This window comes from Prionailurus viverrinus, chromosome C2, assembly GCF_022837055.1.
Source record: "Prionailurus viverrinus isolate Anna chromosome C2, UM_Priviv_1.0, whole genome shotgun sequence".
In the NCBI taxonomy this organism is placed as follows: Eukaryota; Metazoa; Chordata; class Mammalia; order Carnivora; family Felidae; genus Prionailurus; species Prionailurus viverrinus.
Window position 1 is genome coordinate 12346188 of NC_062569.1, and position 21864 is coordinate 12368051.

At 44.6% G+C, this 21864-nt stretch overlaps 1 protein-coding gene across 1 annotated transcript in view; it reads right to left on the bottom strand.

The window, feature by feature from the left end:
- The window catches only part of TGFBR2 (transforming growth factor beta receptor 2), a 90570-nt gene extending 68916 nt beyond the window's left edge, over positions 1–21654 (bottom strand). Inside the window, exon 1 of the mRNA XM_047874669.1 lies at positions 21028–21654. Coding sequence (XP_047730625.1) covers positions 21028–21121 — 94 coding nt within the window. The 5' untranslated portion in view covers positions 21122–21654. The remainder of the gene's footprint in view (positions 1–21027) is intronic.
- Between the last annotated feature and the right edge of the window lie 210 nt (positions 21655–21864).

Below are 21864 nucleotides of genomic sequence, written 5' to 3' on the forward strand. Positions count from 1 at the left end.
AGCAGAGAGGTGACCGATGGTGGAGAGAATTTATTCACAAGGGAAAATCCCAATGCCCTCAGGGAAAGCCACCTTGCTAGACTCTTCTGATGGAAGCTGAATCTAATTAAAAGCATTCCTCCAGGGCAAGTTTTCTCCTTGGAGATTTCTACCTGCCTCTTTAACTTCTCTTTATCCAGTATTTCCAGGAGGAGTTTGAATGTTTCATAATCCCTACCGCTCCACAGGCATTGACGTTAAGCATATTTTTTTCTCCCACAAAATAATACTATTTTTATAGCCCTTTTAAGATTAAAACTAAAAACACAGATGATAAAAGAGGCCCCGGCTGGATCCTCCTAGAACAAAGTATTATAATTAAAGCGTACTACACTAAAGAGTATTTTCGTAAACATTAGAATATCATATATCCAAGACAGAAACAGCCTACAATTCCAAAGTACAGGACTGGAAAGGTATAAATAATGTAATCTGCCTATGATTATAGGTGTTAAGAAATTATCTGATTGTGCTTCATCAGAGGACTTGAAGGGAATGAGGATATTAAGGATATTCTATAACTGTTCTGTCCATGATGGAAGCCAATAGCCACAGGCGGTCATTTACATTTAAGTGTAACTGAGATAAAATAATATTTAAAACCCAGTTCCTTAGCTGCACCGGCCACATTTGAAGGCACAGGTGGCTAATGGTTAGCACAGTGGAGAGCACAGACATTAGATATTGTCACCACTGCAGAAAGTTCCAGCAAACAAGTGCTTGCTCTCTAAGAGGGCTATACAATTTGTCCCAATGTTGTCATGGTGATTATGAAGTAAAAAGCTCCATAAATACCACATTTCTGAGCTATTGGCATCGTTCTCCACTCTAGTAAATTCCTTGCAGTGGTTTATATACGTTGTCCAATCAATCCAACCTCCCTAGTCTCAAGCCCATTAAAATGGCATTAGATATAATAAATAAAAGTATTCCATTGAGGCTCTACCCAACTGAAACTCTAAATTCTTCAGATTTCTAAAAGTATGAGGCATATGTTGGAGATACTTGGGGTGTGAACACGTCAGGAAAGCATCTATAAGTGAGGTCTGGCAAAAGAAAGTGCCCCCTTGGAATTAGTGAATTTGTGCCCGTTTGGTTTGTTCATACCTCATTCCAGAAGAGTCGGCCGACTACTTTGTATGGAGCGAGATCAGCACAGAACCTAAAGATAAGGTGGAGACAGTAGAGGTTCTGCGATGCTTAAGAGTTTCCGCCTATATCTTCTGAGGTCCAACGAAAGAACTGTTCTTTTTTTAAAAAAAACCATTAAGTGCCGGTGATGACACCCTAACCCTGATGTGGAATCAGAATCCAGAAGGGTGCAGGTGCTGACCAGGTGCACAGGCAGGTTGGGATGGGTTCCGCTGCCCTCTGCTAGCTGCAGAGGCATCAGAGGAAAAGAGAAGAAAGGCATTCACAGCCTTCCCATCACAAACGTCTGGCCTGGGGACGGTTCGATTACGTCCCTGCTTACAATCTGCCAGTGACTCGGAGAATTAAGCCCAACTACATGGCCTGGCATTTAAGGCCCCGATGATCTGAGCATCTTTCTGCTGAACGACGTCTTATCAGAACCCCTATGATATGCTCACCCTTTCTTCCTTCTCCACCCCCAGCGTGTCCGCCTCCACATAACATCTACCATCCCCAATGTGGTCTGCCCAGGCCTCAGAGAGAGGGCAGTGCCTCTGCCAGCAGCTGGAAAGGAACTCAGAGAATGGCCTCTCCAAGGACACCTGGCATCTGACACCTTCCCCAAGGAGAGGCCCAACTCAGTGAGTGTGCCGACTGTCCGCTCTGGAGGGTGGAGTCGCTCGGGAGAACCGGAAGAGTCCTGGGTGTGGTTGCTGGGTATACACTGCAAGCAGGCATCCCCCCAGCTTCCCTTGGTTCCCTTGAAGCAGGTGAACGGATACAACCACTGAGGAGGGCCCAGCGCTCCGATTCCTTCGGCCTTGGTTTTTAACCACCTGTACTGTGAGACAGGCTTTTGGATGGGTGTGTGTTTAACCCCACTCTGCCGATGAGTTTCCAGAAGTAAAGGGATTTTGATTCTCCCCCCTCATTCTCCAACAAAGCCTTGCCCTTATTTGTTAATACTGGATTTAGAGTCAGGAGTCATAAATGGTACTACTTTGTTGCGGGACATTAAGTGAACGCCTCGACTTCTCTGTGCAAATTCTCCATTTGTAGAAATCAGTCTGTCTCAACCTGGGTTCCACAACAGAATCATCGGGGGATCTTTTAAAACAATTATCGATGCTCGGGCCCTCCACCAGGGCGAATGCATCAGAACTTTAGGCGTTTGGCTCAGGCACTGGGATTATTTTAAAAGCTCCCCATATGATTCTAATGTGCAGCCGGAAGTAAAAAAAGTAAATACAGCTCAGGAAAGGATTTACTGTGTATGGAGTGAAGAGCTAAACAGGAACAAGCTCAGGGGTTAGAGATAGGGAGCAAGGCAGTCTGAGAGAGAGGAGGGTCCGCCTGCAAACCATGCCTCTCAACTTGGCCTGGCTGCGGGGAAAGTCGCAAACTGCATTATTAACAGAACATTTTTATCAACGTACTCGGGTTGGGTCAAACCCAACCCAAGTGATTTTCTTACGTGACTCAAACTCCAGTAATGTTTTGGGATAGGGCAGGGATCGTAAACATAATCGGTCCCAAGGCATTTGGTTGCTGTTGTACAAATTCTCGCTTGGAAGGTCATTTTTATTTATTTTTTGTTTTTCTTTTTTTAATGTTTATTTATTTGTTTTGAGAGAGAGAGAGAGAGAGAGAGAGAGAGCGAGCGAGCATGAGCAGGGGAGAGGGGGAGAGAGGGAATTGTAAGCAGGCTCCACACTGTCAGCACAGAGCCCCACGCCCGGCTTAAACTCACAAACCGTGAGATTGTGATCTGAGCCAAAATCAAGAGTCAGACCCTCAATCAACTGAGTCATTCGAGCCAACTGAGCCAGGCACCCCTGGAAGGTCATTTTAGGTTAATTTTTTAGTAGGGATTTTACATATTCCTATGTTTTTAAAGGGTGGAAATCCTTGGTCAATCACCAAGGGCATGAGTTTGAAGGGAGATCTGTTTGAAGACCTAAGGGGCAGGTTTCCTGAGAAAGCTGAATTTCTAAAGGGCTTTGACTCCACAAGGCAAAATGAATAATGACTTCAAAAAGTCCAACATAAGAAAGTGTTATCTCCTTTCAGATGCACTACCAAAGGAGTTAATAAGATAAATAGCTCCTAGATCAGAGTTCGCGGTTGTGGACATGTTTTTCCTTCAGATAATCACAAAGCTAAATAGATAGAACACACAAAAAAATAAGTTTTAAGTCAATATAGTCCTACAGCTTAACTTCTCTTCCTTGTCTCTGTGGTATAGTTTCTTTCTTATTCCATTTAACAGATATATACTGAGTACTATCTTACCAGATCTGAAGAAGGATCACCTCTGAGATGTTCACAATTTGAATATTCTTCTAAATACAGTTACATCTGCCTTAACAGGAATCGGTATGCACAAATTACCATTTTTAAAAGGATTATATAATAGGTAGTATTCTAGAAGATCTACCATGAAATCCCTTTTAAACAAGAAGTACATGAAAAGTAACACTGAAATCCATTCTAATTTGAAGAAGATCTGATTCTAATATAAATTCATGAACCCAGTCATTACTTAAGGAAGATCATCTTTTCTAGGAAATTTTCCCAGAGATGGAAAGATCAGAATAATCCTTCGTCCCAAGTCCACTGGAAAAAAAAAAAAAAAAGAAGAAGAATGGTAGAAAAGAAGAGAAAGAAGTCCATACTATAATGTGGGAGCTGATTTGATTTGTTTCCTTAACCAAAATTAGGTAAAACGACATCATGACTCAACTTCTCTTTTTATGTTGTGGGGGAAATGACATTTCTAGAACAAACTGCAGGCAAGCAGGAGTGTCCGTTAGCTTTGTGTAGCTCACAAGCTGAGTGCAGTTTCTGCCAATCAAGGTCATTCTTTACCATATCCTTTGAAAATGTCAGTCAAATAAGTCGGCTTTGCTACTCCTCAAGATAGAAGCTACTGTATACAAAAGTAATTTCTTTTTTTTTCCTTTTATTTATGTATTTATTTCTTTAAATAGTTTATTGTCAAGTTGGCTCACATACAGTGTATACAGTGTGCTCTTGGTTTTAGGGTACAAAAGTAATTTAGGATTTCCAGTAATACTGGATGCCTGTGTTTCTTGTGTTCTGCCAGTCAAAACAACCTTGTTCTTCTCCGTATTTTACTCAGACATTCATCTCTAAGAAGTTCTGGGAAAGGAAGCCAAGGACAATACTTGACCTCTATGCCTATATGGTGAAGACACACCCTTCCTGTGTGATTATGGGAAGCATCCCGAAACTCTGAAGATGAGCACAGCTACAAGACTGTGGCAAAGCCATAGTCTTTTATAAATGGCGACATGTGCCTACTGGCAATGGTGATATAACCCTCGGGAAGGCAGACCGCATGGTGTTTAAGAGAAAAACTGCCCTACAAGAAAAGGAGAACGAGAAAAATAACTCATTATACAGCTTCAGCTCTAGGAAGACCGGTGACAAAACCCTCAAAGAAGTGTATCTTGAAGGAGGGTATTCGCCAGTCCCAAATATGGTTTCCAATTTTTGAAGCAAAGAACAAGGCTTCTGAGGTCAATCCTACGATCCCGTCTTCCTCAATTTGGCTACTGAAATATAAAAACATGACAGGACCATAGCGTTTGTCTCACATTTTCTTAGAAATTAAGCAGCCAGGGCTACGATGACTAAAAGATGGTAAAATGACAAAAACACACACTTGTGATGCTTTACAATGCCTTAGATGGTTTCATCTTTCTGGGCTTCCATTTCCATATTATTGGTAAAACAGGGTAATTATACCCACTCAGAGGGTCGTTTCCAAAATGAAATATGATATCCAGGTGAAACTCTTTTACAGATAATAAAGCACTCTATTAACATAAGGGATTATTTAAAAATTGTTATAACCAGACATGGTCAATATGTTTTCTTCAAAGTTATCGGACTAGACTCTTTTCCCCACTGGTACTCTTTCCCCCATAAGTCTCAGCACTCATAAAGTTATTCAAAGCACTGCTCGTTTCTGTTTTCCTGACACTAGTTTTGTATCTGCCTGGACAAGCCGGCAAATGACTATTTTTACGATGTCTGTTGTGCTTTTCATCTTCACTTAACAGCTATTTGAACAACAAAAGACATCTTCCGTGTTCCCAAGAGATATGCACCAGGGAGGGCTGTGGGCAGAAATGTTCACTACAATCAGGACGTTCTACCGCAGCCCTGGTCACTGCTGATAAAGGGCACACGAGTGGCTTTCAACCAGCACAATCATCAGCTGCTCACTCTGATCCCTTCATTTTCCCCTAACTTCAAAGACACTTCAATTCAGAGAGCACGAGTGCCAAGGTGGGCTCTGTGGTCACTTTGTGTAACAAGGGAAGTAGATTTAAGATCAGGGACACAGGATCAATCAGACATGCAGGGGCTCCCTTTAAATACTCCTTTATTATTATTAACTGACGTATACCCAACATACAACATTGTATTAGTTTCAGGTGTACAACACAGTGATTTGACAATTATATACATTATTAAATGCTCACCGTAACTCACTTTCACACACATTTTATTAAAGTACTGACTGTAATCAAAACAGTACTTTGTATCAGAGCTCACGGTCAAGATTCCCTTCCCAGAACTTAAAGATGAATTACAGAACTCTCTATGAAAAGAGAGAGAGAAGAAGAAAACTGTTTTGATTAGCAGAAGATGACTAACAGAGGCATCTAACATTTAGTCAATTGCTTTTAAGAGGAGTTATACCTTGAGGAGTAACAAAGCCAGTGAGCTCCTAACAGAGTTAACTGTAGCTCCAACAGTTATCCAACAAGTAAATATGAAACTATTAGGAAACTAGATTCCTTCCTTGGCCCTGAAGATAAGTATTTCATTAATAAACTGGTAACAGGAGACGCTCTGAGTTTGACAAAATGCTTTGCACAGTGCTGCATAACCGATTATATAATTGCCACAAACATCCTCACCAACTTCATCGTCAAAATCTTGAAAGATAAAAGATTTTCAGCAGTTTTGAAAGCTAACCAACATCCATCAAATTAAAACCATTTCCTGTAAGTGCGATGGAATATTAAGACATAAAATTCTGATTTCATCTCCCTTTCTCCCTAGACAGAACAGAAAGGGCATTGCTAGCCATGCCTAATGTTATGAACTCATGGGTAGCTCCAAAATTTCCCTGGAGGAGGGGGGGTCTATGGGTGACAATCCAGCTGGAAGAGAGCTAGGGGCCATGTCTACAGACCTTTCCAGAAGGTACAGCCAGGAGTCATCTTTGCAATATGGGATGTCCTCCCTTGGGCAGGTGGAAGGGTGTTTTCGGACACTCTCCATTGCACTAAGACTCCTTCATTCAACTGTCCCTTCCCCAACTATCCCAATGGCAGGAGATAACCCACAATTCATAAAAATGAAAGGCAGGAGTGGCAAAAATAAATAAATAAATAAATAAATAAATAAATAAATAAATAAATAAATAAAAACAAACCTGTCCTGAGTCTGATAGTATTATCATTTCCTTTATGACTTTTTCTGGCTTCTATAAGTCACAACACGTTGGGCCCTCTACAAAAGATTCACACACAAGAGGATAAATGAACCAAAGGCGGTCTGTGACGGACGGAAAAACAACAGGCTATAACACCCACAGACTACAGCTCCCCCAGGTTCACAGAAGCTAAAGACCGAAGACAGGGGATCCTCCACTGCAAAGAGCAACTTACACGCGTCAGATGGTTTAAAATTTCCCACAAGCCCAAGGTTCCCTCAAGGTGGCAATAAATGACAAGACCACTGATGACACGCTTGGTGGTGAAAGGGTAAACAGTCTAGAAAAAAATATTTAAATTTATATAAAAAATATCTATAGTTAATATTACAGATATAGATCTATCCATCCCATCTTGAATTTATAAGCAGTTTCCCTGGTCTTTAAAAGTAATAAATTCTAAACAGCAACTACCTTTCAGTGAGAATACACACTGAGTGCCAGGAAAAATCAGACAGAAGGTTCTCCCTCAAAGAATTTTCATTCTAATAAGGGGCACGTAATACAGCCAAGAGTAGCTTGGCCACCAAAGCCACCTGAGTGTGGAAGCCAGGCCTGTTAGAGAGGCTGCAAAGAGGAGAATGAAAGGAGATCTGATGGGATAATAAACTGAAAACCCAACAGAGGGAGTGGCATTTGGTCAGGCATTATTTCAGCATGGTGGAGGTGTTGTAGGACATGGGTAGAGAATGGGAAAACGTGGGGGAGCAGAACAGTCAAACATAGAAAATCTAAAAGCAAAAGGATGTGTGAGGAGACCCAGTCTGAGTGGAACCAGGGTCCACAGCATGCTTGAGAGGAGAGGGGGAAATGGGGGAGAGGACTGGCCTCATTCACACACGCAATCATCAAACCCATCCTGTGAATCTTAGGAACCATCAGTGAGTCTTAGGAACCAAGGATACTGATGCAGCGCCTGACCTCAAACAGAAAGCAAGGGCCATGTAATCAATCCCCGAGATCGACAGAGAAGATCCATGGAAGGCTTTCTAGCAGGGGTCACCTGTTCAAAATGAAGTCTGGGGAGAAGATTTAACTGATGGCCATGTATATTTATTAAAGAGAAAAGGGACAGAGGGTGTCCATGGGCAGAAACCACTGAGCTTCTTACCGACGGCAGAAGGTAAGAGTTCAGATTTTCATTATGGTAGCATGATTTAAGAGCAAATATGAAAACAAATGGTTATGCATTTCATGTAATTAGGTTCCTGTTGTAAACAAACATCTGCTTAAGAGATTCGAGGTATTAAGATTTACAGTTATTCTGCTGAATAAGTTGACATTTGATATAAAAGGCAGCAACATGAGATACAAGTTTCAGTGGAAAGTTTTTTCAGTTTTTTGTTTATTTTGGTTTTTGCCAAATACAGTTAAATTGTCAAGAAGAAGAAAAAAGTCAGAAGATAAAGTTATTTGAAAAAAATAAGATCAGGAAGAGGTATGAGAATTGGTTGTTGTTGTAACTGCTAGTGACCCAAAATTCTTAAAGATGAAAGTAACCAAGGTGCAAAAAAACCTGCCTTATGGTAAATAAAATACAGACACCAATCACAGAAAAAGCCCATGGTGGTGCTTAGAACATCTAAAATAAATGTTGATGGATTCAAGAAAAATTTAGTGAGTTCTCACTCAGCATCAACCAAATAAGTTTCTCAAGGCAAAAGAATTTTTTTTTTTAATGTTGAAGAGGAAAACCATGTCCCGAAAAACCGGGCATTTATTCATTACTTTACTGGGTACATACTTTATATACAGCACAGTGCCACCCACTTTCAGAAATGCCAAGGTATGATAGCTCTTAATTAAGGCCTACAAATGTCAAGGTAGCCTGTGATTAAAAGCCTAATGAGTAAACGTGATAAATGCCATGAGTTCAGCAGAGAAATGGATCCCTGGGATCTTGGTTGTTGGTCAATGGTAGAGCCATGGAAGACGCTTTGGGTAAACAGGGTGAAACTGACTCAGTAATTGACCTGAAGCGCTGTCAGAGCACTCACGCCTGCTAGCCTCGGAGCATTAGTTACATATGGTTTAAAGGGGGCCTTGTAGCTAGGAAGGACTCAAAACACCCTCCGAAAACCAGGAGCTACTACTCCCCTGGAATCCTTCTCCTCCTCAGTGGCAGAAGCAAGTCTGATCTGATCTCCCAAAATCACTGTAGATCCTTTGACTCCTCTGTGCAAAATGCTTTAATGCTACCGGAGCAGGACTTCTCAAGTATGTACATGAATCACCCTGGGATCTTGTTAAAATGCAGATTCTGGACCACCCGTTGAGTAGCCAGGTATTAGAACATCTTCAGTTGCTGTTATCAGGGGATGATGTAAAAGCAATGTTTTGGTGTCAGAATGCTTGAGCTCAAGATCTGAACCTCAACCTGTATTATAACACATGAAAAGTAGATGTTAAATGAGGTTCGTGAAGGGGTGAGCAACTAGGACAAGCAGGGCTTGATGGAGGTGATGGAAAACAGAAAATAGCAAAAAAGGTAAAGACTGGTTGGCCTGTGGCTCCTTGCAGTAAATAAACAGGTGATAAGAGGCAATAAAAATTATATGATTAATTATAATAGAAATGATAAGAATAAGAGAGCGCTCAGGATGGGCTGAGACTGTTAGAAAGTATTTGACAACAATAGGATTTAAGGGATTTCACAATGTGACCGTGGGTTTTTTTTTTTTCCTTTTCACATATTTGAGGTCAAATTTTATCAACATTTTCCCCCAATCCTATGGGTTTTGGGGAACAACATATAAAAGTGAGATGTAGTAATAAGATAGTCATTCAAAGGAATAGTTAGAAGATTCCTCTTTTGTGCTAACTGGTGTCTGCAGACACTACAGAAATGCAATTACGGGGCTCATAGCTACTCTTCTGCCTAAAAAAAGCAGTCTGCAATCTGCCAATCTGTAGCAAATTCTGTCTTTTCTGAGACTATGTTAAGAAAAGTGGTAGAGAAATCTTTGAAAGGCAGGAGAAGACTAAATATATTCAGACGAGTTTCCTTTCTCTTCCCAAAAAACCCATAGAAGCTCCTTTAGGACGTTCTTTTCCTAGACACAGCAAAGCATTTCATAATTCTCTTCCTCAGGAAAAGCCTTCCCAGACATTGTAACCAATTCAGGGGAAAGGGGGAATGAGAACGCCATAATTAACCAAAGAGAAATGGTATTACCACCAAAACCAAGTAAGTCTTTTCTTCAGCAAGGAAGAAGTGCTAGGTTCAAGTAAACATGCTATTTAGTCAGGGTGTATGCTCAGGCACCTGTACCAAGAAATTTTCAAAATAACTATGGTTTCTTTTTCTTTTTTCAAGAGTAGTCATCTCCAACAAACTCCAAGTGGATGTTTATCTGTCAGTTCTGACCTGTCATGACTTTTGAGTTTTCTGCTTAGATTAGTTAAGGATTATGTTTTCTAAGTCAGTTTCAATGATTTCCTCCACTAAGCTACAAAATGAAACATTTCAAAACAGAAAAAAACTGGAAATATCATCTCGTCCAATTCTTGCCAGTGTATGTAGAAAAAAATTAGACCTAGTGGGGCCGAGGGGCTTAGGCAAGTCACCCAGACACCTTGGGTGTCATAACACACTTTAGTCTTCCTCAGCTGTCTCCCAGGCAGAATCTTCACTCAAACTAATGGTCAGATCTGGGTTTCATTCAAGATCAAGGTTCTGTGATAATTACATATTTACAATTTCTTTTCTACTTGGCATGGGGCCTCCAAACTAGGGAAATGATGAAGGGTTTAGCTAAGCGTGGAGTGGAGGGAAGTTTGGGTTTGGTGATGTAACAATGCAGACTTCAGTCTCTGTTTGTATGGGGGTGGGGGTGGGGAAGGAGGCACTTCTATTTACTTTTTAGGCCAAAAAGCAAATCCTACCATTAAGCATAGAGTTGGATCTTGTGAAGCTTTTAAATTTCAGGGCATTTTTTAAGGAAAAGAATACAAAAATTAAAAATAGAAATTTAGGTATGAAAGCAAATATTTAGGATTTAAAATGGCATCTTACAAGTTACAGATTTTAAAAAGCTACAAATACCACAAGCATGAAATTAAAAAAAAAACAGTTTTTATTAACTGACATGTTTTGAAATATTTTTGCTACCTTTTTTGATTGCATATTCTTTGATCACCTCTTCCAATGATATTTTACAATATTCTCTATAGAGATAATAGAAAAGTAATTCAGGGGTGCCTGGCTGGCTCAGTTGGTTAAGCATGACCTTTGGCTCAGGTCATGATCTCACGGTTCAGGAGTTTTAGTCCCGCCTCGGGCTCTGTGCTGACAGCTTAGAGGCTGGAGCCTGCTTCGGATTCTGTGCCTCCCACTCTCTCTACTCCTTCCCTGCTCATGCTTTGTCTCTTTCTCTCTCACACAAATAAACATTAAAAAGAAAGAAAGAAAGAACTCAATCTTTGCTCTAGAACTGTTGATCAGAATTTGTAATTTTTTAAAAAATATTTAAACTTATTTATTTTGAGAGAGAGAGAGAGAGAAAGCAAAAGCAGGGGAGGGACAGAGAGAGAGAGAGAAAGAGAGAGAGAGAATTCCAAGCAGGCTCTGCACTGTCAGTACGGAGGCTGACACAGGGCTTGAACTCATGAACCACAAGATCATGACCTGGGCCGAAACCAAGAGTTGGACACTTAACAGACTGAGCCACCCAGGCGCCCCTGTAATTTATTGTTTAATAGCTTGGAAAAAGTTTATTTCAGCTTCGTAAGTCATTTTAAGTGATATCCTATAAATATTTGAATTGCCTCTAAATTTGGGAAAACCTCCATCAAGTTTCTTTTATACGTGAGCTGTGATATTTAGGGCACCGCAAGATTTCTTAAATATTCTTCAACTTGATGACACTCGCTAACCACATTGCCAGTCCCCCTTCCAGAGCCAGAGATGGGCCTATACCAAGGATAAGCCTTGCAAGTTACATCCCACCTTGGCATACCATATATATTCCCTACATACTTACACATCCTTGAATTCCCCCCAGTCCTTCCAAATATAGGGCTGGTTTTGCTCCTTGATGACATAAATATTCCACAATGCATCAATGGATGTATATATTTCATTTTCCTACTGAGGTCACAAGACAGGCATGACGTCTGATTACTTGGCGTATGAATCAAGCACTATTTTATTTAGCTAAAGAGATTAAATGGGATAATAAATGAAAAAAACACTAAAGCGTCAGAAAAATGTTGGATATAATCATTATTTTTCTCAGCCTCTATGTCCCCCCCCACCCCCACTACAGTAGAGAAACTACTTATGTCAATTTAGGCAGCCTCGCCTTCGTATAGTATGTAATGTAACAACTGGGAAGCCAGGGGTCTAAACCAAACCATCTTGGTTCCAATCCCAGCATAATCATTTGCTACCCAGGCAGACTTTGCTAAGTTTCCCAAACTCCGGAGGACTTACAATGAGCATTATAAAATCTACCTCATAGAGTTGTTTTGAAGGTTAACTAATAGAGGGGCGCCTGGGTGGCTCAGTCGGTTGAGCGTCCCACTTTGGCTCAGGTCAGGACCTCACAGTTTGTGGGTTTGAGCCCCGCATCGGGCTCTGTGCTGACAGCTCAGAGTCTGGAGCTTCTTTCTTCATATTCTGTATCTCCTCTCTCTCTGCTCTTCCCCAACTCGTGCTCTGTCTCTCTCTTCCGCTCTCAAAAATAAATAAACATTAAAAAACTTTTTTGAAGGTTAACTAATAGAGATGTGATGCTCAGCATGATCCAGGAAGTAGCAAGATCTCAAGAAGCGAGCTACACACATTATTGGGAAACCTGTTCATGAAGGTTCCTGAATAAAGCTTCCTGGAAAGAGAGAACTTCCTCACTCACAGGGAGCATGAGGCCAATTCGATATCCCTGTGTAGAAAAGTTTCACAGGGTTTTCGGATGGCCAGTCGTATCCACAAACAGCCGAGTGAGTTTCTTCCCAAGTCAGTGAATTCTCTGTAATGATTTACAGCTTTCTTAGATAAGACCTGCTGTGGCCTATGCTCTAAGTATGTACCAGACTTCATATTCTCCTTCGAAACGTTCCTGTTTGTTCTGCCAACTCCCCGGCTCCCCAACATGCATAGTTTGGGCAATCTATACCTTTGACAGGGTCAGAAGGGCTTCTTCCTTCTTAGCACTGTTCTACTGTTCTTGTTTTCCTTACAGAGGCTTGAGAGGGCCATGGATACTCATGTAAAAATATTTACAGTAGTGGAAGAAAACATCTAGATAAGTCTCACCCTGCCCTAGTGTTCCCGACACATGGAGGAAATGCAACTAGGCATTGGGAAATCTTTAAAAAAAAAAAAAATGTAGACGTGAAATAGCACACAGAACAAGTCAAATGAATAGAACTAAAGTTTCCTTCAAGAAAATACTATGAGAAACTGAACTGCACACACACACAAAAAAATACGTTATAATTACAAACAGAGTCTTAGCTTTTTTCATGAATGACCAGTCTCTCCAGGGAAAATATAATACAATCCACAAAAACTAAGTTTGTACCCCACACCTCTGCAAAGGAATGTTCTTGAGGCCAGATGCATCCCCAGCACTGGAAGACCCAGGGCCAGGACAAATAGAGGCCCACACACCACAGGTCAAAATACTGGAAGTTCTAAATTAAGCTGAGAAACTATTCAGTAAAATAGGTTTTGTCCTACTTCCACTGACAAAATATATCTTCATAACACTTTGCAGGACTAAGTATCATTTTAAAACTCTTGAACTACTCAAATCCCTCCCTAGAACTGGGTATTTTGGGTAAACATTGTCCAGGGCCTGGCCAACAACATAGCTTCCTCTTTCCACTGCCCCTTCCATCCTACATCAAGAGGGACCTTGTAAGATATGTACAGACACACAAAGCTGTCACACTCCCCTGAACACACCCCATACACACACAGCTGCCCCTTAGCCATCGCTCAGGTGCACAGACTAGTGGCTATATGGGCCCTCACCAAAATGGACCAAAAGGTCTTTGTAGTCTGTCAAAGCTAACAGGGCCATCTGGACAGAGAATTGTGGTTCCCAGGTACCTGAAACGTGACCTAAAAGAGGGAGGAGTTTGGATTCAGAGGCCCAGAGTCTCCTCACCCCATGGACAAGGGGTCTGACTTGAGAAGAATAAAGGTAGTCCCCTCTACAACCAAGGGCAGAGGACCCTTTTGCCCATACACTAGGCCTATATTTTAACTGAGCTGAAATAAACTGGGAGGGGGAGGAGATCTCATCAGAAAGAAAGAAAGAAAGAAAGAAAGAAAGAAAGAGTGGAGGAGGTGAGGAGGCAAGGAGGGAAAGAAGTGGGGGGAGGAGGGGAGGAAGGAGGGTGGGAAGGAGGGAGGGAGGGAAGGAGGGAGGGAGGGGGTGAGCGAGCTGCATATTTTCAGAGCAGACAGTCTTTCCCACTCACAGCCTCACTAGTCATAGGCACTTAGTCTGCAGCTAAAGCCATCCTAAAGAGCTGTGCTTCAGCCCCATAAACAAAACAAAGATGCTAGGGAACCCATGAGAGCCTAAGCAAGCCATGCTGAGTTGACTACATGTAAGGAGGCAGTTGCTTCCTGCTGAGTGCCAAGACCTAAAAAGCTGATCATAGCAAGTAAAAGGCCGGAACTGATCATGAGGAGAAGAATCTTAGCCACCTGCAAGCCTTCGGATTGGGTGGACCTCAACAGTCGACTCTTCCCCGTTTGGTATGCCTGATAAAGTCTGTTCCTTCTGCTCTCCCCAACAGTCATTTGCGGCCTGTACGCAGAGGCTGACCCTACGTGCCTGGAATTTGGGCAGAGGCCCCTTTTGCCCACACGCTAGGCCTGGATGGTGCTTGTCCAATCGCCGCCAACAGTCAAACCGTGGGTCACATGAAGGCCTCTGTGATCAGACTAGAAGAGTAGAGTTTCCTTGCAAAGAGACTGCCCTATCTTGATTTTCTGTAGTACAAAGAGAATCAGGAAGGAGGCAGATCACGTAAGCAGAGCAAATCATGAAATCAGAAGCACTGAACTGATCCTATCAGAGGGTCAGTTTCCCCTTGCTGAAACACGGGGACTCTTCACCCCCTCCCGAACTTCCATCTCAACTTCTGTACTCACAGATACACCACGTAAAAGAGCCTAGCAGAGTGCAAGCCGGGCAAACTTTGAATACACACACACACAAACCTCGAGTGACCTTGAGCAGACTCCATCTTCCCCATTTATAAATAAAGATAGCAGGCTTCTTCTGAAGATTAAATTAGATCAGCCATGTCAAGCAGCCGGCTGCGAGCAGATTTTCAAATGCTGGTTTCCCTTCTCCCCACTTCTCCCTGAGATGAGCTAATGTGCCCGCTCGGCCTTCTAAACCCTCCTGACATGCCAGGCAAGGAAGGAGAATGATCGCGGTGCCCAGATCAGAAGCAACAGTACACGGGCGGGGGGGGGGGGGGGAGACGGGACACAACATTACACGGAAAACAGGTAGCACAAAACACGTGGTGAGTGTTCTTACTGCTAATGCTTCTCTGCTAAGTCACTTCCCCTGAGAATCATGCGTTAAATCAGCCAAAGCTGTAAGTGAGGACCCAAAGAGCGGAAGGTAACAAGGTAGCGGAGTTATGCTTTTATGTGGAAATTGGCTAAATAATGCCATGCTCTAGCCAGGAAGTAGGTTTCCTCTGCACCCTATTTTAAACTGCTTTGGTGGTTTGTATCAGACCTAAATAACATCCACACAGCTCTGCAGCAGAGAGAGACTGCTCAAGGGCCACTCTGCCCTTAGACCAACTCTGCGTCACTGCTTATAAACCAAAACATAAAACCCTGATGAAAAAAGAAACTTAAAAGCTATATTTAGATTTCAGCACTTCATTTTTAAGGAAAGTCTCCTTTCGACAACCTTCTAGAACAAAAAAAAAAGGAGAGAGAATTCAGGGTTTACTGGAGAATTTCTTGGGTGGAAACCCTAATGTTTTGGAAGGGCTTAGAATGCCTAATGCTAATTCAAAATGCATAGCTGAAGGGACTGGATGAGAACTTTCCATCATGCCTTGTCAGAAGTTGAAGCCTCTTATTCCATATCTCACCAGAATAAGAAACAAGGACATAGGATAAAAACAGCCATACTGCCCACTTAGATCAGAGCCAAGACGATTCCTTTCGTTTTTAACTGTTTATTTATTTTTGAGAGAGACCGAGAAAGCAGGGGAGGGGCAGAGAGGGGGGGTATAGAGGATCTAAAGTGGGTTCTGTGCTGACAGCAGACAGCCCGATGTGGGGCTTGAACTCATGAACCAAACTCACAAACTCTGACCTCAGCCGACGTCAGAAGCTCAACCAACTGAGCCACCTAGGCACCCCGGAGCCAAAACCATTCTAACCAAAAGTAAGATCTTACCATTCAGACAAACTCCCAATACATAGTGATTGCCTGGTTGTTAAAATGCTTGGCCTGGATTGTACCAGCAGCTCAGCTCAACATTTCCTGGGTGCTAAGGTCTTAGCTCAACCTGAGGTTGAGGTTTCTTTAGGCAGATGACATTTGAGCAAAGTTTTGTTGTTTTTTTTAAGTTTATTTATTTTGAGGGGCGGGGGGAGAGCATGAGCAAGGGGCAGAGAGAAAGGGAGAGAGAATCCCAAGCAAACTCTGTGCCATCAGACAGAGCCCAACACGGGACTTGACCCCACGACCCTGGGATCAGGCCTTGAGCAGAAGTCAAGAGTCAGACAGACGCCTAACTGACTGAGCCACCCAGGTACCTCTACACTTGAGGGCAGTCTTTTTTTTTTTTTTAACGTTTATTTATTTTTGAGACAGAGAGACAGCATGAACAGGGGAGGGTCAGAGAAAGAGGGAGACACAGAATCTGAAACAGGCTCCAGGCTCTGAGCTGTCAGCACAGAGCCTGACGTGGGGCTCAAACCCACAGACTGTGAGATCATGACCAGAGCCCAAGTCGGACGCTCAACCGACTGAGCCACCCAGGGGCCCCTTGAGTGCAGTCTTAAAGACAAGGGAAAGTTATTCAGGGAGCAGGAGGTGTGAGCAGAGAGCAGCTTGAACAAAGACACTAACTAAAAGGGCTAAACTATTCAGGGCATGTGTATACAGGATGACAGGGGTACACTGGGAAAATGTGACACTTGGTGGGATGCAAAGTCTCAGAATCAAAGGACAACCAGATCATGGAGCATCTTGTGAGGCCTGATTGAGGACTTAATAATAATAATAATGAAAGCTGCTATTCATTGAGCATTTACTATGCTGTGGGCACTGTGTTAAGCACTTCAAAGCTTGATTTCATTTCATCTTTACCATGGCTCCATAATCCCCATTTTACAAATGAGGGAGGGCACTGAGGATGAGAGAGGAAGGTTTCTACATCAGGCGACACAGCCAGTAAGCAGGAGGCGGTTCTGGAACCCAGGAGGCCTCGATTCCAAAGCTTGTATCTCTAAGCCTGTCCTCAAAAGAGAGACTGGATGGGCACATTGGGTCTACCACAATGGCTCCAGAGTGGGGAACCAGGGTGGCCCAAGTGGGGACCTACAACATGGCAGGTATAGAAAAGGACAGATCAATGGAAAGAAAAGATGTTCAGAGGGACGGAGAAAAAAAAACAAACATTCAACAGGCACTCCTATAAGAGCATTCAACAAGCAAACGGGCTTTTGAAAGAGGGGTCTAGGAAATAAACCACCAGGGTTCATTAACGCCTCCAAGTGCACAGGGTTAAACTATGTGTCCTTGTTTATGGAGGCCTTTCAAAGTCCTTGCACGAGGCCTTTCACACCCTCCCAAACGTTCTTGCACGAGGCCTTTCACACCCTCCCAAACATTAAGCTCAATGAGAGCAAAGACCAAGTCTCATCTTATTCATTCAGGACAGTGTCCTCAGGTCTGAGCCTGGCACAAGAATATACTCCATAAATACTGAGAAGGCAGAATGAGTCCTGGCCACTTTTTACAATGGCCCCAATGAGGTATCATTCTTAATTGGAAAATTAGGGTTAAAAAAAATAAAGAAAAAATTTTAAAGTAGCATTGATAACTAAGGATTGGTAAATTAAAATGGAAACCATGTGCGGCACCTGGGTGGCTCAGTCAGTTAAGCATTTGACTTCGGCCCAGGTCATGATCTCACAGCTCATGGGTTCGAACCCCGTGTTGGGCTCTGTGCGGACGGCTCAGATCCTGGAGCCTGCTTTGGATTCTGTGTCTCCCTCTCTCTCTCTCTGTCCCTTCCCCACTCACACTCTGTCTCTCTCTCTCTCTCTCAAGAATAAAGAAACATTAAAAAAAAAAATAAAATGGAAACCTTGTAGCAGTTATGGTAGCTACACAAACTGTAATGAGGACTCATCACCATGGGGTGCTACCTTGATAAAAGGCAATAAATCCAAACTATGATGAGTTTTTTGTATAAACCGTAACTGGGGAAAAGTAAGCTGTTATTAAAGGAAGTGGCCTAGGGGTATAAATGTGTTTTCTGAAAAGCAATAGGACCAAAGATCAAATTCCGGGCCTAGCAATCTCTAGTCCCTGACCTTGACAAAATAAGAACATGACATGATTTTAGGAAAGAAGTTTATCTGTGTGACACTTTTACCAACACTGAGACCGCCACAGAAATCTCTTGTTAGGGATTTGAAAAGCACAAGTGGCATTTTTCAGATCTGAAGAGTTTTTTGACATGTAAGATTTTCCCCTAAAGAGTAATTACTTAATTCGGGGCATTCGGGAAGAGTGGGTCTACGAAACAAACAAACAAACAAACAAAAAAGGATTTAGGAGCATTTCTTTGAGAAGTTTGTTCTTTTTTTTTTTTTCAACTTTTTTTTTTTTTTTGGGGGGGGGACAGAGAGAGACAGAGCATGAACGGGGGAGGGGCAGAGAGAGAGGGAGACACAGAATCGGAAACAGGCTCCAGGCTCTGAGCCATCAGCCCAGAGCCTGACGCGGGGCTCGAACTCACGGACCGCGAGATCGTGACCTGGCTGAAGTCGGACGCTTAACCGACTGCGCCACCCAGGCGCCCCGAGAAGTTTGTTCTTACACTGAAATCCTTTTCCCACTTACCAGTCTGCCACACAGAAGATGGGACTTACTTAGGTGACCTAACAAGACACGGTAAACAATCTCACTTCCTCCCATCTTATCACACATTAAGATGCTCTGAAAAAGCCTGGACAGTTTACCCGTTATTTTAGAAAAATCCTGAAACCGTTTACTTACACGGAAAATTAAAACGCAAGTGGAAGGCAGGTTTCTTGTTTTCATTATAGCTACCTTCAACCTTCACCTGTCCTTGAAAGTTTAATTTCAAATGAATCCAGATTCAAAGTGATTCCTTAGTTCAAATTCGGAAACTTTAATTCCATCAGAATACGAAACCTGTGGGTTTTGCAAAACTGTTCAAAAGCCCGAATGAAAAGCCACTAGGCTCTTAAGCTAATTGTTTAAAAATGTGTATACAGATGAAATGAAACGGGCTCATGAAGTACTGAGTCTGGAATTGGAAAATTCATAAATCTTATCCTCGTAAACAAAACCTAACGAAATCAGGGCCTGCTGATTTCCTTCTTTCGTAATCTGAAACGAAGAGTTTTAATGACTTTCAACGTACTCGGAAAATGAAGGGTGCTGTTTCAAATCTTTACTAGCAAAATACAGTTCAGTTTTTTTTTTAATTTTTTTTTCAACGTTTTTATTTATTTTTGGGACAGAGAGAGACAGAGCATGAACGGGGGAGGGGCAGAGAGAGAGGGAGACACAGAATCGGAAACAGGCTCCAGGCTCTGAGCCATCAGCCCAGAGCCCAACGCCGGGCTCGAACCCACGGACCGCGAGATCGTGACCTGGCTGAAGTCGGACACTTAACCGACTGCGCCACCCAGGCGCCCCTACAGTTCAGTTTTTAAGTGTCTGGAATATAATCAGAGACAGTTGAACATTGTGGTGCTGCAACATAGGAAAACATCCAAGAATGAAATACTAGGATCTTATTAAACTCAAATGCGCGTTAGGACGTTATGTTTACAACAGTTCTTCTGCCTTATTCCACTGAAAACTCCCATCTCCATGCCACGTTCCATATGAAGCATCATTTTAAAAAGTTCTCAGCCCACTTCAAATCCTCTGAAAGGTACCATGTAGAACCCGGTGCTCCTCTCTTCTGGACAAACATAAAGGTCAAGTCTGCCTGTGGCCCCTTGGGAAAAACAAGCAAGTACCTGAAGGTGACCTGGCCTGTGAGATCCTCTACACTTCGTCCCAAATCTACCTACACAAGGCATCTCCAAATCACCGAAGGGGAAAGGCAGCGACAAGCGCTACCAATGAAAGGGATGTAAAACTATCCCAACGTAACCATTTTACAGATGAAGGAACTGAGGCCTTGAAAGGTCCAAATACTCAGTTCACCTTGACCCCAGCTGCAGACACTCAGTTGTCGGAATCACAGCTGCAAAAACTTTAACTTTTAAGGTCCCGGGGGTTCCGCACTTTCCGCAGCAAGTCAGTAAGAACTCAATTCCTGCATTTTTCACCTTCAGAAACCTCTAGGAAGCGTACGGGCGGTCAGGAATCGAACCTTTCCAGAACCCATCAACTCAGGGAAGGCAGGGCTGTCTTGCTCCAGGCCCCATCTCCAGCACCCAGCACCTAGTAGGCACTGAGTTCCTAATTCTCCGCCTTCCACCTGACCATCCCTGCTCCCCTCCCCGTCCACGCCCAGCCATCGGCGGGGCCAGAGAGCTTTCCTTGGGAAATTGTTTCTTTCCTTGAAACTTGCAGACAGTGACTGCGGGCCGAGAAGCCGGCCTGGGGCGACGTGCGGCGCCTCCCCCGAGCGAAGGCTGGACTCGCTGGCCACTGAGGGGGGTGGCTCGGCCAGACCCGGGTGGGCGCGCGGCTTCGGCCCGGGCCGCGGCGACCCCAGGTGCGCCAGCTGCTCTGGCTGCTCGGCGGCCTCGGCTCCGGGCCGCGCGGCTCCCCTGCCTCCTTCGGATGCCCAAGCAACTTCTCAAACTTCCCTTTCCGGGGGTGGGGGCGCGCCTCGGACGCGGCCGGCGCAACGCCTTTCCTGCCCGCACAAAGGGGGCCCGACGTGCCCCGCGCCCCCTTCCCCTCGAACTTTCGTCCTCTTATGAAAGAGAAACGCACACCCCGGCGCCCCTCGGGGAGCCGGGCTGCGTGGGTGCCGCCGAGGGAACTTTCCCGTTTCCGCCCGAGCGCCGGGCGCCCGGGGCCGCCTGTCAAGCGCAGCGGGGACCCCCGGCGCCCCGCCGAGCCCGCCTGGGGAGAGGGGGGGGCACTCACCGGACTTCAGAACGTGCGGCGGGATCGTGCTGGCGATGCGCGTCCACAGGACGATGTGCAGCGGCCACAGGCCCCGGAGCAGCCCCCGACCCATGGCAGCCCCCGCCGCTCGTCATAGACCGAGCCCGGAGCGCAGCGGACGGCGCCTCCCGGAGCCCCGGCTGCGCCCCCGCGCCGCGCCCTCTCGGGACCCTGCGCCGGCCGGCCGGGCAGATGCGCGGGCCAGATGCGGCGCCGCTCGCCAGCCGGGAGGGGGCCTGGAGGCCGGCAGGGCGCGGGGAGGCCCCCGGCGGCCGAGGGGAGCTGCGCAGGAGGCCGGCTCCTGCCCCCGGCGAGTGCGCGCGCGGGGGTGTCGTCGGTCGGTGCGCGCGAGTGACTCACTCAACTTCGCCCGGGCGCCGCGGGGGAAACAGGAAACTCCTCGCCAACAGCTGGGCAGGACCTCTCGCCGCCCGAGAGCCTTCTCCCTCCGCTCGGCTTTCAGCCCTCGCTCTCTCTCCTGCCTGCCAATCACGTCCCTGAGACCGGCCCCTCCGAGGGCTTTGGCAAACTTTCAGCTGCCCCCGCCGCCCTCAGGAGTTGCTGGCTCCGAGCATTTGCCCCCCCGCGTGACTAAGGGCACGCGTCTCAGAAAGTAGCCGAACACGGCGAGTCTGCACGCTTTGCACGAGCTCCCGCACCAAGCATCCTCCCGCTCCGCACACCCCCCTTTGCATTGTTCCCGGGTGCCCCGGAATCGTGTGTTCAGCCCCCCAAGTGCGGCCCCCGCGAGCGGATGCCGAAATCTGAGGCGTGAGCGCAGTTTTGTTTCAAATAAAATAGCAAGCAGTGCCTCGA